Source organism: Hemitrygon akajei, chromosome 16, assembly GCF_048418815.1.
Source record: "Hemitrygon akajei chromosome 16, sHemAka1.3, whole genome shotgun sequence".
NCBI classification, from domain to species: domain Eukaryota; kingdom Metazoa; phylum Chordata; class Chondrichthyes; order Myliobatiformes; family Dasyatidae; genus Hemitrygon; species Hemitrygon akajei.
The window spans coordinates 34,356,379-34,372,479 of NC_133139.1; the positions used below are offsets into that span (position 1 = coordinate 34,356,379).

General features: G+C 42.0%; 1 protein-coding gene across 2 annotated transcripts in view; it reads right to left on the reverse strand.

The window, feature by feature from the left end:
• LOC140739962 (phospholipid-transporting ATPase ABCA1-like) overlaps positions 1–16,101 on the reverse strand; it is a 186,721-nt gene that overhangs the window by 151,657 nt on the left and 18,963 nt on the right. For both annotated transcript variants that reach the window (XM_073068673.1, XM_073068672.1), the window contains exon 2: positions 1,003–1,112. In XM_073068673.1, the coding sequence (XP_072924774.1) occupies positions 1,003–1,068 (66 nt within the window). In that variant the 5' untranslated portion in view covers positions 1,069–1,112. The remainder of the gene's footprint in view (positions 1–1,002; positions 1,113–16,101) is intronic.

A 16,101-nucleotide genomic window follows, 5' to 3' on the forward strand; every position in this document is an offset into this window, starting at 1 on the left:
CATCGAATCTATTGTGTTTCTTTGCATTTACAGTGAATGCCTGTAAGAAAATCAAACACAGGGTAATATATGGTGACATTTATGTTCCTCGGTAATAAATTTACTCTGAAATGAAATGAAACGGCGAGGAAGATTGAAGCATCGAGGTGAACGTGGAGGTGGTCAGTGATGACTCCCAGAGACAGTCAGCAGCCGGATCAGCACGTTCACCCCCAGATCGGTGTTCATTATTTACAGAAGGACTGAGTTCGTGCAGCTGCTCTCCTCGGATGCAGACGAAAAGATGTTTTCCATATTCTGAGATTTATGTGAATATTGGACTGTACTTTATATTGGTTTCCTTCAGTTTCTTTGGTGTTTTCTTTCTTGTGAACGATTGGGGGTGGGTGATTTGTTAATTTTTTTTTAATGTGTGGGGGGGCATTTGGGTGTTCGGTGCTACTGCCGCTGTTCTTTTCTGCGAGTGAGGGGGTCAGGGATTGTTACGTGGCTGTGTTTTGCTGTGGGCGAGGGGAGGATGTTAGGATCTGTGAGTTTTGTTTTTTTCTTTGGGAGGGTGGGTTGATGTCTTTTCTTTTGTCAACACTCATGGTCTTTCTTAACCTAATGGCTATCTGGAGAAGACAAATGTCAAGAGTTGTATTGTAGTTTGACAATAAAATGAAGCTTTGATTCTTATGCAGTTGGCCAGCAAACTATCCGTATAAAGAAAACAAGAAAGGATAGGATTGCTCTTTATTACCACAATAGACTAGCCTATCAAATGATGAGTAATTCAGTGAAATACCGCTGAACTGGCAGGATACATGGATCTGTTCGTTAATAACGAGTTGGCAATCAAAGGCGGCAAAACAATCACGAAAACATTTGGTAAAAGCGTTCACCAAGCTAGCATTTAATAAAACACATCTTACTATGACCTAGTACTTTAAATACAAGCATTAGTTGTTTTAAAACAATACACAGCAAAACCCAAATCAGCTTACTGAATATGAAACTCACAGTTTGCCGTTTCCGATAAGTGAAATTCTTCCAGAGGAGAAGTCTGAGCTGTACCCAGTAGCTCATGTTGGTCCCTAAAACTGTGCATTAGAAAGCAAAGTTGACCTGTGCTGAAAAGAGACAAAGACCATTTAGTTCAAAACATGACACATATGAACACTACATGCTGGAAAACATGGTTGACCTGAAGTACAGTGACATTTAATTTTCACTGTTCGATTTCATTCCTCTCATTCTGTAGCAGCACAGAATTTTATGTTCCTATTCTACAGATTCTGATTAGTTCTGACATTTGGCTCCATGGCCATTTGTTCTTTTGATATTATGGCTCACCCAGAGTCATTTAGAATCTTTTCCCGGAGGTTGCTTACCTGGTAGTCAAAGTTCAGTGTGGCAAGCCATCAACAATGGGCAGCAATGTAACCCAACTAATTTCTGTTCTCAGCTTAGATCACTGCATTAGAATTACCCTTGGATGTTAATCTGAAGCATCTAACGATCCCCTTCCTGCGTAACCGTGATCCTGGCACAATCTAAACCACACCGTTCTCACCAGTCCTGTGCCATCATGAAGGGTTAACATGCAACAGATCCCAAAGTATGGAGGTAAAAAGGCAATGGAATGCCAGTGAGAGTCCGGAGATGGGGGCCAAATGCCAGGAACCGGCGCAAAGGCAGAAACTGAGTATGTGAAAGGACTGCCACAGGGCCGAGTTGATACCAGACAAAAATGAGAACTCAACACAAATACAGTCCTGGAGATCTGGAATCCACCTATTCATGATCTGCAGAACTTACCAGCATCCCAGATACAAAAGCCAAATAGGCAAGCCCGGTCTGCTAAGTAAAAGGGTATTAGTTTCATTTATGTACTAATACAAGACTTGAATTAAGCTTAATTCAAGGAACTGAAAAGCTACCACAGGAAACCACACGCAAGGAAGTGGGTCTTTCTGAGTTAGAAAAAGAACAGAATGACTTTGAGAAATGCAAAATGGTTCTAAGTTCATACTTCGAACTTAAACATACAAGGGAATGTTGCTCTTATTTTGAAATTACAGGAAGTACAGCAGAAAATCTAGGTTTAAACAAGTGTAAAACACAGATAACTGAAGACATTTTACGGCCTGAAGCCTCAGAGAAAAGCCTCGGCATTTAATAGGTTCTCTTCTTCAAAAAAAATCTAGAAATTTACCTCGGACACTGGATAGACGGGAATAGAGTGTGTAAGGACAATCTTTTCATATACATTAATGTAGTACAGGATCATGGTATGTCAATCAGATTTATTACAAGACCAATTCTTTAAGCAAAAGGTCATTGACCAATAGAATTTATTCCTATCAGTGATATGGATATTTTGAGCTAATCTACCTAAAAAAAATTACAGCAAGTTCCAGATCTACTTTTACATAGCATTGCCCAAGACTGCAAAGACTACACTTGTGCGATCAGCAGCCCGACATTTAAAAATTCCTATCAAACCAACCACTCAGCTTAATGTTCAAATTTTTTCCTGTAATAACCTGTATAGCAATATGTATTATACAAAGCTAATTGATTATCTTTATTGTCTTAACGCAATTCTCCAACTCCTGTTACATGTATGACAATTCCACAACGACGTTCTCCTGTCTGTGCAACACGCTGGAGGAACTCAGCAGGTCGGGCAGCATCCGTGGAAACGAGCATGTTTCGGGCTGAGACCCTTCGTCAGGACTGAAGAGGGAGGGGGCAGGGGCCCTATAAAGAAGGTGGGAAGGAGAAGGCTGGTAGGTGCCAGGTGAAAAACCAATAAGAGGAAAGATCAAGGGGTGGGGAGGGGAAGCAGGGAGGGGATACACAGGAAAGGTGAAGGAGGAATGTAAGGGGAAAGCACTATGGGTAGTAGAAGAAGGCAGAATCATGAGAGAGGTGATAGGCAGCTGGAGGAGGAGGCAGAGTGAAACTGGGATGGGGGAAGGGAGAGGGAGGGAATTACCGGAAGTTGGAGAATTCAATGTTCATGCCCAGGAGCTGGAGACTACCCAGACGGTATATGAGGTGTTGCTCCTCCAACCTGAGTTTGGCCTCATCATGGCAGTAGAGACCATGTATGGACATATCCGAATGGGAACGTGAAGCAGAGATGAAGTGGGTGGCAACCGGGAGATCCTGTCTGTTGTGGCGGACAGAGCGGAAGTGCTCGACAAAGCGGTCCCCCAATCTGCATCGGGTCTCGCCGATGTACAGGAGGCCGCACTGGGAGCACCGGATGCAATTGATGACCCCAACAGACTCACTGTAAAATGGGGGGCACCTCTTTTTCCCTTATTAGGGGAGACAGAGAGCTTATGGTATGTCAAATTACTTTACTGATGCTTATGCATAGGAGGGGAAAGTTGGGGGGGGCTTTGGCATTCTAACATTTAAATTCTTTGGGGCACTCCTCTGTTTTCTTAGCTGTTTGTGAAGAAAAAATTTCATATGTATACTGTATACCTTTCTCTGACATTAAATGTACGTTTTGAAACCTATTGAATAGGCCCTTCTGGCTCTTTGAGCCTCACCACCCAAAAATCCCTCGAATGAGTCCTGGCCTAACTTAATCCTAATCATGAGACAATTTAGAACAATCAATTAACCTAACAACCTGCACGTCTTCGAACTTTGGGAGGAAACCAGAGTATCTGTAGGAAACCCACATAGTCATGGGGAGAATGTACAAACTCCTTACAGGGATTGAATCTGGGTCGTTGGTTCTGTAAAACACTATGCTACCATATTGCCCCACAGTTGAGGAGTTGCAAATAAAATTCAATATTGCACAATTGTCAGCAAATGTCCAAACTTCTAACCTTATGACTGAAGGAAAAGTCACTGATGTCCAAGATTATGCTGAAGAGCTCCTGCAGTGCGAGGAACTAAACCAAGATGATTTCCGTCCAATAACCACAACCATTTCCTCTTTTCTTTGTGAGTTTTTCCTGTGAGAAAAAAAGCTCTAGTCCTCTCATAAGAAGGGACAACTTAAAAAAGGACATCAAGTAGCAAGGGGTGTTTATAAACCAAATCCTCAATTCTTTTGAGCTTGGCACAGTTTCACCTAGGACAAGGGAGGCCAGTACTTTGTGGGCCTGGTAAGTCCTGTCCTTTCCTGGCATCCTTTACTAAATGGATTTTAAAAAACACCTACATGTTGTAGTAACTTCACAGAATTATAATTTGAACTTTTTAAATGGAGTCCATCAGCAGAGACAGATAGCTAAATAAAGTGGGGGCTCAGTTACGACAGCAGAGGATGTGAATATACCTTTAAGTCTTCTCACAGCTATTTTAACTGCACACCTAAGCTTAAAATTTGCTCCAAAAGATTCACCTGCTCCCCAACTGCACTGGAGACGTGCAATGTTTGGAATGGAGCTGAATAACAAGCTCTCCAGATCTTTCCTCAACATATCTTTTATTAGCTTATCTCAATTAGTCTCAATAGTTGGTGCTGCAACTGACCTCTGAAACACAGGCATCTGAAAGACACTAATGAACTGCGTGCACAAGAATTAGGCAAGGATAAACTCAAAGCCCATTCAGAGCTCCAATGCTCACACACAGCAGGCACCCATGCTTTGCTGAGCGTGTGAGCAAAGATCAAGAGCCACAATGTCATTCTAAATCCTCAAAAACAAAGTTTTCATCAAATCTTTTCATGCACAAACTAGCAATACTTTACATAACATAGACATCTTTAATTCAACTGGAGTAGATGTGAGTTGCATAACAATATGCTACACTTTAAGTTTTAATTCAATGCACTAACAAAAATGATTTTCAAGTAAATTTGAAGGTTTAAAGATGATAATAAATTACTCTAACACAACCATTAACCTCAGTCAAACAGGTTTCATTTTCAGAAATCTATATGAACGTCCAAGCCAAAAGACTAAGAATGTAATGATTATGATTAAAGATAAGAAAAGTAGTAGCTGGGTCAGGGCGAGCCAAGCTTGTGTCTATGCAGTTCTTACAAGGGCTCCATGGGCGATGAATCATATGAGTTACAGATACCTGACTTTATGTAAGTTCTTCCATTCATTTTAAAACTTGTTTCAAGCTAGTAATTAAATGATGACAGGATAGAGTATACATTTTATTAATTGGGTATATTTAAAGTGGAGAATAGGTTTTTGATTAGTAAGGGCATCAAAGGTTAAAGGGAGAAGGCAGGAGATTGGGGTTCACAGGGTTAATTAATCAGCCATGGCCTAATTAATAGCCTAATTCTGCCCCCATGTCTTATGGTCTAATTTATACATGGATAGTGGAAATGTGATTATTTAACAAAATGGAAGAATTATAAAAGTGAAAAAAGAGTGCGGGGATATGGGGAGCTACAGGAAACTGACATTTCTGATTTATGGAGAGGTTAGTTGTTGACTTCAGGGATGGAACTCTTAACGTAACCTATACTTGCTGTAACGGGAATGTAGCAAATACTGGTCAGACTGATTCCTGGCATTGCAGTGGGTTGGGCAAGAATTCAGAAGAATAAGAGGAGATCTAATTGAAACATACACATTTGGACAGGACTTGTAGGCTTGAAGCAGGTGAGACTATTTCCCTTAGCTGTGGGGTCTAAAACCACATGCCATGGTTTCAGGATACAGGGCAAAACTTGTAAGGCTGAGATGAGGTGAATACCCTCTTTCAGAATGTTTCCCCTCCCCTAGAAGGTGGCAAACTGTGGATCTCACCAACAGAGAAAGCTGAAGTCATTGGAAAAATTGGTAGATTTCTACACACAAAGGACATCAAGTGTTATGGGGAGAGAGCTGAAAGATGCTATTGAGATAGATAATCAGCATGATCATATTGGATGAGGAACAGACTTAATGGAGTGAATGGCTTCCCCCACCCACTCTTTTGTTATATTCAATACAAAGTAATACAAGGAAGAACAGAGGAGAAATTTTAAAAGACACTTAGTTAGTAACTTTTCTCTAAAGTTCAATTGTCTGTCTTATTTCTCAGAGCCCATGAGATCTTTGCAACTAAATAGATACCAAATGTGAGAGAAGCAAAGAGATTACAGAAGGCTCGCACACAGGGACTACAGCAATAAAGTGGCTGTAGCTATATTGTACTTCTGCAGAACAATCACTCTTGAGCGATAGTAAATATGCACGAAATGTTGCTAATTATACACTCTCAGTTACACAGTTAATGCAACATCACTCACAGTTATTCTATCTGACAATTATACCATTGCCTAAGAAGAATAATGTGAGCTGCCCATCGCCCAGCAGCACTCACATCTACAATGATGAAATGCTTTGAGAGGCTGGTCATGACTAGACTGAACTCCTGCCTCAGCAAGGACCTGGACCCACTGCCATTTGCCTATTGCCTCAATAGGTCAACGGCAGACACAATCTCAAAGGCTCTTCACACGGCCTTAGACCACCTGGACAATAAAAAACACACGTCAGGATGCTGTTCATCAACTACAGCTCAGCGTTTGACACCATCAATCCCACAATCCTGATTGCCAAGTTGCAGAAGCTGGGCTTCTGTACCTCCCTCTGCAATTGGATTCTTGAATCCTTAACCGGAAGACCACAATCTGTGTGAATTGGTGATAATATCTCCTCCTCACTGATGATCAACACTGGTGCACTTCAGGGGTGTGTGCTTAGCCCACTGCTCTACTCTCTCTATACCCATGACTGTGTGGCTAGGCTTAGCTCAAATATCATCTATAAATTTGCTGATGTTACAACCATTGTTGGTAGAATCTCAGATGGAGATGAGAGAGCGTACAGGAGTGAGATATGCCAACTAGTGGAGAGGTGTTGCAGCAAAAATCTTGCACTCAACGTCAGTAAAGTGAAAGAGCTGATTGTGGCCTTCAGGCAAGGTAAGATGAAGGAACACATAATATTCTTCAGAAGTGGAGAAAGTGAGCATTTTTAGGTTCCTGTGTGTCAAGATCTGAGGCCTAACCCGGTTCCAACATATCAGTGCAGCTATAAAGAAGGTAAGACGGTGACTGTACTTCAATAGGAGTTTGAAGATATTTGGTACGTCAACAAAAACTTCTATGGATGTACCTTGGAGAGCATTCTGACAAGCTGCATCACTGTCTGGTACGGGGAGGGAGGGGGGCTACTGCACAGGACTGAAAGAAGCTGCAGAGGGTCGTAAATTTAGTCAGCTCCATCTTGGATACAAGCCTACAAAGTACCCAGGACATCATCAAAGAGCGGTGTCTCAGAAAGGCAGCATCCATTATTAAGACCCCCAGCACCCAGAGCATGTCCTTTTCTCACTGTTACCATCAGGTAGGAGGTACAGAAGCCTGAAGGCACACACTCAGTGATTCAGGAACAGCTTCTTCCCCTCTGCCATCCGATTCCTAAATGAACATTGAACCCATGAACACTACCTTACCTTTTTAATACATATTATTTGTTTTTGCACAATTTTTAATCATATATATATAAATAAACACTGTAGTTGATTGATTGACTTCTTTTTCTTCTTCTATATTATGTATTGCATTGAACTGCTGCTGCTAAGTTAACAAATTTCATAAAACTTGCCGGTGATAATAAACCTGATTTTGATTCTGAGCTTGTCTGAACTTTTCCTCCCTATGAAAGTTTAATCATGGGTTACAATTGGCTCACTGAGCAGTGCAAGGGGATTAAAAGAAAGGAGTCTATTCATTTTAAAGCATCTTTTGTTTCCTAGAATGGGATAATATATTTTGTAGTGGTTTTTTTCTCCTTAACACTGACGTTTGGAAACTCCTAAAACTTCCATTCATCTTATGAAAGCACTTTCACATTAAGAGAGAAGAAAGTTATCTACTCTGAGACACAAATTTCTGAAACTAAAACCATATGTGCTCTTTGTGCTATGTATTGCAGGTAACAAGTCCAGAATTAGGCCATTCAGCCCGTCAAGTCTGCTCTGCCATGCCACCATGGCTGATCCCAGATCCCACTCAACCCCATACACCTGCCTTTTTGCCATAACCTTTGATGCCATGACCGATCAGGAAACTATCAACTTCCACCTTAAATATACCATGGACTTGGCCTCCACTGCAGTCTGTGGCAGAGCTTTCCACAGATTCACTACTCTCTGGCTAAAAAAATTTCTCCTTATCTCTGTTCTGAAAGGTTGCCCCTCAATTTTGAAGCTATGCTCTCTATTTCTGGATACCCCAGCCATAGGCAGCATCCTCTCCACAGTCAGCCTATCTAGTCCTTTCAACATTCTGTAGGTTTCAACGAGATCCCTCCGCATTTTTCTGAATGTGTGTTGCACCTTGGCCCTGGAGGAACACTGTTTCATTTGGCGATATTTATATATTGTTGAATGATAATTAAACTTGAACTCAATTTTATATGAAGGGAAACTGTATGATTCAGTCCAACCATTCCTTCATTCAGTGAAACTGGAGCAAGAGCCCACAAGCTATTTTCCAACACCACCCCCCTCCTTCCCTGGCTGACATATTGAAGGCAACTTTGACCACCAGTCTCCCACCTGATGCTAACTGGGGTAACTCAGCATGGCAAAGATCTGAAAATGAACTATTCCTAAGTAGTTTAAATATGCTGAAGAACAAACTAGGGGCTTAACCTTTTATTTTACATTAATTTATCACAATAAATTACATTATACAATAGGATAGAGTAAATTATGACAGTAATAGGCTGAAAGAATATTGATCCATTATGTATGTTTTTAGTTGGCCCAAAATTAGCCTTTTAAAAATTCCAGATGTACATTATCCCGAAACACTGTGCAAACTCCCTTTGTGTAAACTCGACAATTACAAACCACACTAATTCAACTTTTGTCATAACGTTACTCTTTAAACACAGGTGGCATTAGAAGGTCCACCCCAGATTTCTGAGGGCAAATTGGCAGCATAGTGAGTTGCCCTACACTGACAATATTGTCAACACCCTGAGAAAATAAATCACTGGAAAATACCGTGTCACCATGATATGAAAAGAAGAGGGCACACTAAGAGCAAAATACTGGCTCTATTCAAGTTAATGGGGAAAGAATGGAGATTATTAAGTCTGTTATGTCAAGGAATTGGTGACTAAGTAGATCTTCAAAAGATTTCAAAATATTAAAATACTTCAACTGAAGTATACAGCAAAAGGAACACAAAACAAGCACAGAGAGCAAACTTGAAACTACTGATAAGGAAAAGTAAATTAATCCTCAAGCATTGGTAAGTGAATCACCACATTCTTACTATTTTTGTGGCCAGGCTTTGGCTCAACAGGCAAGCTAGAAATCAAGTTTGAGAGTTAGAGGTATAACAAAGTGTACGCAGGATGGTAGTAGAGAATCACAAACATGAGAAAATCTGCAGATCAAGTCAAGTTACTTTTATTGTCATTTTGACCATAATTGCTGGTACAGTGCATAGTAAAAACAAGACAATGTTTTTTCAGGACCATGGTGTTACATGACACAATACAAAAGCTAGACTGAACTACATAAAAACAACACAGAAAAAAAACTACACTAGACTACAGACCTACCCAGGACTGCATAAAGTGCACAAAACAGTGCAGGCATTACAATAAATAATAAACAGGACAATAGGGCAATAAGGTGTCAGTCCAGGCTCTGGGTATTGAGGAGTCTGATAGCTTGGGGGAAGAAACTGTTACATAGTCTGGCCGTGAGAGCCCGAATGCTTCGGTGCCTTTTCCCAGACGGCAGGAGGGAGAAGAGTTTGTATGAGGGGTGCGTGGGGTCCTTCATAATGCTGTTTGCTTTGCGGATGCAACGTGTAGTGTAAATGTCTGTAATGGCAGGGAGAGAGACCCCAATGATCTTCTCAGCTGATCTCACTATCTGCTGCAGGGTCTTGCGATCCGAGATGGTGCAACGTCCGAACCAGGCAGAGATGCAGCTGCTCAGGATGCTCTCAGTACAACCCCTGTAGAATGTGATGAGGATGGGGGGGGGGGGGGGGATGGACTTTCCTCAGCCTTCACAGAAAGTAGAGATGCTGCTGGGCTTTCTTTGCTATGGAGCTGGTGTTGAGGGACCAGGTGAACACCAAGAAATTTGGTGCTCTTAACAATCTCTACTGAGGAGCTGTCGATGTTCAGCGGGGAGTGGTCACTCCATGCCCTCCTGAAGTCAACAACCATCTCTTTTGTTTTGTTCACATTCAGAGACAAGTTATTGGCTCTGCACCAGTCCATTAGCTGCTACACCTCCTCTCTGTAAGCTGACGTAGTTCTTGCTGATGAGACCCACCACAGTCGCGCCATCGGCAAACTTGATGATGTGGTTTGAGCTGTGTGTTGCAGCACAGTTGTGGGTCAGCAGAGTGAACAGCAGTGGACTGAGCACTCAACCCTGGGGGGGCCCCGTGCTCAGTGTGATGGTGGTGGAGATGCTGCTCCCGATCCGGACAATGCTGGAAATCCAAGCAAAATACACAGAACGCTGGAGGAACTCAGCAAGCCAGGCAGCATCCATGGAAAGGAGTGAGTCATTGATGTTCTGGACCTGTCATCATGGTCTCGGCCCAAAACATCAACTGTTTACTCTTTTCCATAAATACTGCCTGACCTGCTGAGTTCCTCCAGCATTTTGTGTGTCCTCCTGTGAGATGTGGGATTTCTGGGTGCCCAACAGTCTCCCTGATGACAACATCTGCGGGAAGTATACCCAAATTTCAGCTCCTGACCAAGAAGGTCAAAGAACTGGAGCTGGAGCTGGATACACTCAGGACCATCCAGGAGACTGAAGACTTCATAGATGAGACTTTTACTGAGCTGGTCACACCCAGAGTGCAGGCTTCAGATTGTAGATGGGAGACCACTGGGAAAACTAAGGTTAGTGAGCAGACAGTGCAGCATTACCCTGTTGTCAAATATACAACTCTGGATTCTGCTGGGGGGGGGGGGGCGACCTATCAGGGCACAGCAGCAGCAGCTGCCATTCTAGTGGCCCTGTGGTCAGCTCTGATACTCAGCAGGGAAGGGTAAAGTCAAGCAGACTGATAGTGATAGGGCACGGACAGCAGATTCTGTGGCCATGAAAGAGAAGCCAGGGTGTTGCCTCCTAGGCACTAGGCTCTAGGATGCCTCAGAGCGGCTGCGAAAGACTCTCAAGAGGGAGTATGAGCAGCATAACCTCGTGGTGCACATTGGCACCAATGACACAAGTAGGAAGGGGGAAGAGGTGATGCACAGTGCGTATAGGGAGTTGGGGGAAAGGCTGATAAGCAAGTCCTCCAAGGTAGTAATCTCTGGATTACTCCCAGTACCATGGGCTAGTCAGGGCAAGATTAGGATGATAGTACAGATGAGTAAGTGTTTGAGGAATCTGTGCAGTGGGCAGAATTTCAGATTTCTAGATCACTGGGATCTCTTCTGGGGAAAGTATGACCTACACAAAAAGGATGGGTTGCACGTGAACCGGAGAGTGACCAACATCCTTGTGGGCAGGTTTGCTAGAGCTGTTGGGGAGGGTTTAAACTAAGTCAGCAAGGGGATGGGAAGCAGAGTGACAATCTGAGGGGCAGTTGGTATACCAGTCGATGCATTGTGTAGTGAGAATGTGGGGAAGAACAGGCAGATAATAGGGCAAAATTGCAAACAGTGGGATGAGTTGACATGTAACAAGGGGGCAAAATTGAAAAGGGTGATGAATAGAGGACTGAATGTGTTGTATTTGAATGCATGAAGTATGCACAATAAAGGTAGATGATCTTGTAGCACAGTTGGAGATTGGTAGGGATGAAACAGTGGGCATCATTGAGTCATGGCTCAAAGAAGATCATAGTTAGGAGCTTAATATCCAAGGATACACATTGTATCAAAGGACAGGCAGGGAGGCAGAGGGGGTAGTGGCTTGTGGGCAAAAACTTATATTAAATCTTTAGAAAGAGGTGAAATATGTTCAGAAGATGTAGAATCCTTATGGGTAGCTTTAAGAAACTGCAAGGAATAAATGACCCTGATGGGAGTTATATACAGACCCCCCCCCCCAAACAGTAGCCAGCAGTGGGATATAAATTTTCAATGGGAAATAGAAAAGGCATGTAATAAGGGCAATTTCATGATAGTCATAGGGGATTTCAATATGCAGGTAGATTGGGAAAATCAGGTTGGTGTCGGATCTCAGAAGAGGGAATTTATAGAATGCCTTTTTAGAGCAGCTTGTGGTTGTGCCCATTAGGGGAAAGCCACTTCTGGCTTGAGTGCTGTGTTATGAACAATATTTGATCAGGAGCTTAAGGTAGAGGAACCCTTAGGAGGCACTGGTCATAATATGATAGAATTCATGCTGCAGTTTGAGAGGGAGAAGATAAAGTCAGATGGATCATTATTACAGTGGAGTAAAGGAAATTACAGAGGCACAGGAGAGGAGCTATCCAAAGTTGATTGGAAGAGAACACTAGCAGCAATGATGGCACAACACAAATGGCTGAAGTTTCTGGAAGCAATTCATAAAGTGCACAATAGATACATCCCAAAGATGAAGTATCTTATGGGGAGGATGATGCAACCTTGGCTGACCAGGGAAATCAAAGACAGCATAAAAGCAAGAGAGGGCACATAATACAGCAAAAATTAGTGGTAAGTTAAAGGAATGGGAAGCTTTTAAAAGCTAGAAGGCAATTAAAAACATAAAGGAGAGAAAAGATGAAAATGACAGTAAGCTAGCCAACAGTATCAAAGAGGATACCAAAAGTTTTTTCAGATATATAAAGATTAAATTGAGGAAAGTGTGGATATTGGACCACTGGAAAATGACACTGGAGAGGTAGTAATGTGCAGCAAAAAAAAAAAGTGGAAGAAATAAATAAATATTTTTCATCGATCTTCACTGAGGAAGACACTAACAGTATGCCAGAAATTTGAGAGTGTCAAGCAACAGAGGTGAGTGTATTTGCTATCACTAAGGAGAAGGTGCTTGGGAAGCTGAAAGGTCTGAAGGTAGATAAGTCACCTGGACCAGACAGACCAGGTGGTAGCTGAAGAGATTGTGGCAGTATTAGTAATGATCTATCAAGAATCAATAGATTTTGGAATGGTTTCAGAGGACTGGAAAATTGCAAATGTCACTCCAGTCTTTAGCAAGGGATGGAGGCAAAAGAAAGGAAATGATAGGCTTGTTAGCCTGACTTTAATCATTGGGAAGATGTAGGAATCCATTATTAAGGATGAGGTTTTGGAGGCACTTAGAAGCAAATGATAAATAAGTAGGCCAAAGTCTGCATAGTTTCCTTAAGGAGAAATCTTGCTTGACAAATCTGTTGGAACGCTTTGACAAAATATCAGGCAGGATAGACAAAGGAGAGACAGAGGATGTTGTTTACTTGGATTTTCAGAAGACCTTTGACAAGGCACCACACATGAGGATCTTTAACAAGCTAAGAGCCCATAGTATTAAAAGAAAGATACTGGCATGGATAGAGCATTGTCTGACTGGCTTGAGGCAAAGCGTTGAAATAAAAAGGGGCATATTCTGGTTGGCTGCTGGTGACAGGTGGCATTCTGCAGAGATCAGTATTGGGACCGCTTCTTTCCACATTATACGTCAATGATTTGGATGACAGAACTGATGGCTTTGTGGCCAAGTTTGCAGATGATACAAAGATAGGCGGAAGAATGAGTAGTGTTGAGAAAGCATTAAGTCTACTGGTGGACTTGGACAGACTGGGAGAACGTGCGACAAAGAGGCAGGTGGAATATAGTGTAAGAACTGTATGGTCATGCACTTAGAAGGAATAAAGATGTAAAGGAATAAAGACAAATTTCAAAAATTTGAGGTACAAAGGGACTTGGAGTCCTTGTGCAGATTTCCCTGAAGGTTAAGATGGTGGTAAGGAAGGCAAATGCAATGTTAGCATTCACTTTGAGAGGACTAGAATACAAGAGCAAGGATGTGATGCTGAGGCTTTATAAAGATTGGTCAGACCACACTTGGAGTACTGTGAGCAGTTTTGAGCCCTTTATCTAAAAGGTGCCCTGGCACTGGAGCTGGCCCAGAGTTGATATAGGAGTTTGATTCCAGGAATGGAAGGGTTAACATTTGAAGAGCGTTTGATGGTTCTGGGCCTGTAACCACTGGAGTTTAGAAGAATGAGTCAGGGGAATCTCATTGAAACCGATTGAATATTGAAAGGCTGAGATAGAGTGGATGTGGAGAGGACGTTTCTTATGGTGATTGAGTCTCGGACAAGAAGGCATAGCCTCAGAACAGAAGGACTTTCATTTAGAATAGATGTGAAGGAATTCCTTTAGCCTGAGGGTGGTGAATCTGTGGAATTCATTGCCATGGATAGTTGGGCAGACCAAATCATTGGGTTTATTTAAAGCAGAGTTTGACAGGTTTTTGGTTAGTAAGGTTAAGGGGAGGAGGCAGGAGAATGGGGTTGAAAGGGATAATAAATCAGCCATGATGGAATGACAGAGCAGACTCAATAGGCCAGGTAGCCTAATTCTGCTCCTACGTCTTATGGTCTTTTTCTTCCCAAGTCTTTGAAGTTTACTTTAGTTTTTCTCAACCAATCATGGCTTCTCATATGGGAAACAGTGGCAGCCTTAATCCAATACTGGCCAGCAAAATTTGAAGCAAATATCAAGGATTGATGCCGAGTTCTTCCACGCTATTATCACGTGGGGACTTTACTTACCACGCTTCACAACTTCAAAGATGAAGAGATTTATCATTCACTGATTTAAACAGCAAAACATAACACTCAGAACTTTTAGTGTAGTTTTCACAACCTATCAAGTAACATACCAACTACACTGAGGATCCTTCCACCCAGCCTAATTCCCAACCTTTCCCACCCCCACCTTTCTTAATGGAACACACCTAGGCTATTATATAGTTACAGAAGATGTAAATGTCAATAGTACCTTGCTCAAGCAGAATTCCTTAATATTTCAGGTTTTAAGTGAATACTGGTGGGCTGTTGGACAATTGTAAGCATCGTAACCCAGGTCAAAGAAGGTCAGGAATCTTATTCACCCCTCCCACACACACACTAATTACCCATACTGCTTAAAGTAGCACTACATCTTTAAGGACTTAAACAGCATAATCAGCAAAGCTGGAACAAATGGCATGTTCAAAGGAACCCTTTGGTAAAATGCTTTTCTCGCTTCCTCCCTCCCTCAAATAAAATGAGCCAAAAGCGAGCTAGCAGATTTTCAGCCCAGACAAGTTCATCTGGGAGTGTAATTATGGGAAGAAATCCTAAAGTTACAGAATTTCACTCAAAGCACAAGACAATCAAACAACAGAACAGAAAAAGTAAACCAACTGAACACTTGGCAACAGCAACTGCACTGGAAATGTTCCAATGAGCCGATTTGGATTCTGGCATAGTGAGCACTTTCTGTTCAGTTTCCCCAATATTGTACATCTAATATAGACCTGTAGGTCTGTAAGGTCATAGAAATATTATTGGAGGATGCCATTCAGCTGTCAAATTCTTGCTTTTTAACAGGAGCTACCAACTCGAAGACACCCATCATCCCATTATATTCAAATTTGCCAAAGATATATTGAATTCCCTTTTAAATTATGTCACACTGTCAAGGACATGCACCATTACCGAACCTTTGTTCACTTTCAGCAAAATAAAATTAAGGGGGAATTTCAAAAAGAGAGTCTTTGGTAGCATAATCACCTTGAACATGTAGTGGACCTTCATGACACAGCATCATTAACAACCAAAGTCCAAGATTTTGATTGATACTATGTGGGCACTGAACCTCCTGCTGCAGCCTGTAAGGAATTTGCACATTCTTTCCATGACCGCTTGAGTTTCTTCCAGGAGCTCTGGTTTCCTCCCACAGTCCAAAGACATACATTTGGTTGCTTAATTAGTCATTGTAAACTGTCCTATGATTAGGCTAGGGTTAAATCAGAGGTTGCTGGGCGACGCAGCTCGAAGGGCCAGAAGGTCATTTTTGCACAGTATCTCAAAAAAATAAATAAATATAATTAACGTGTCACCTGGGATTGAGGCCTGATCTGAAGGCTCAAGGTGTCATGTGAGAGAAGACACCTAAAGAGAAGATGAGAACCAGAGGCTGGAAGCCC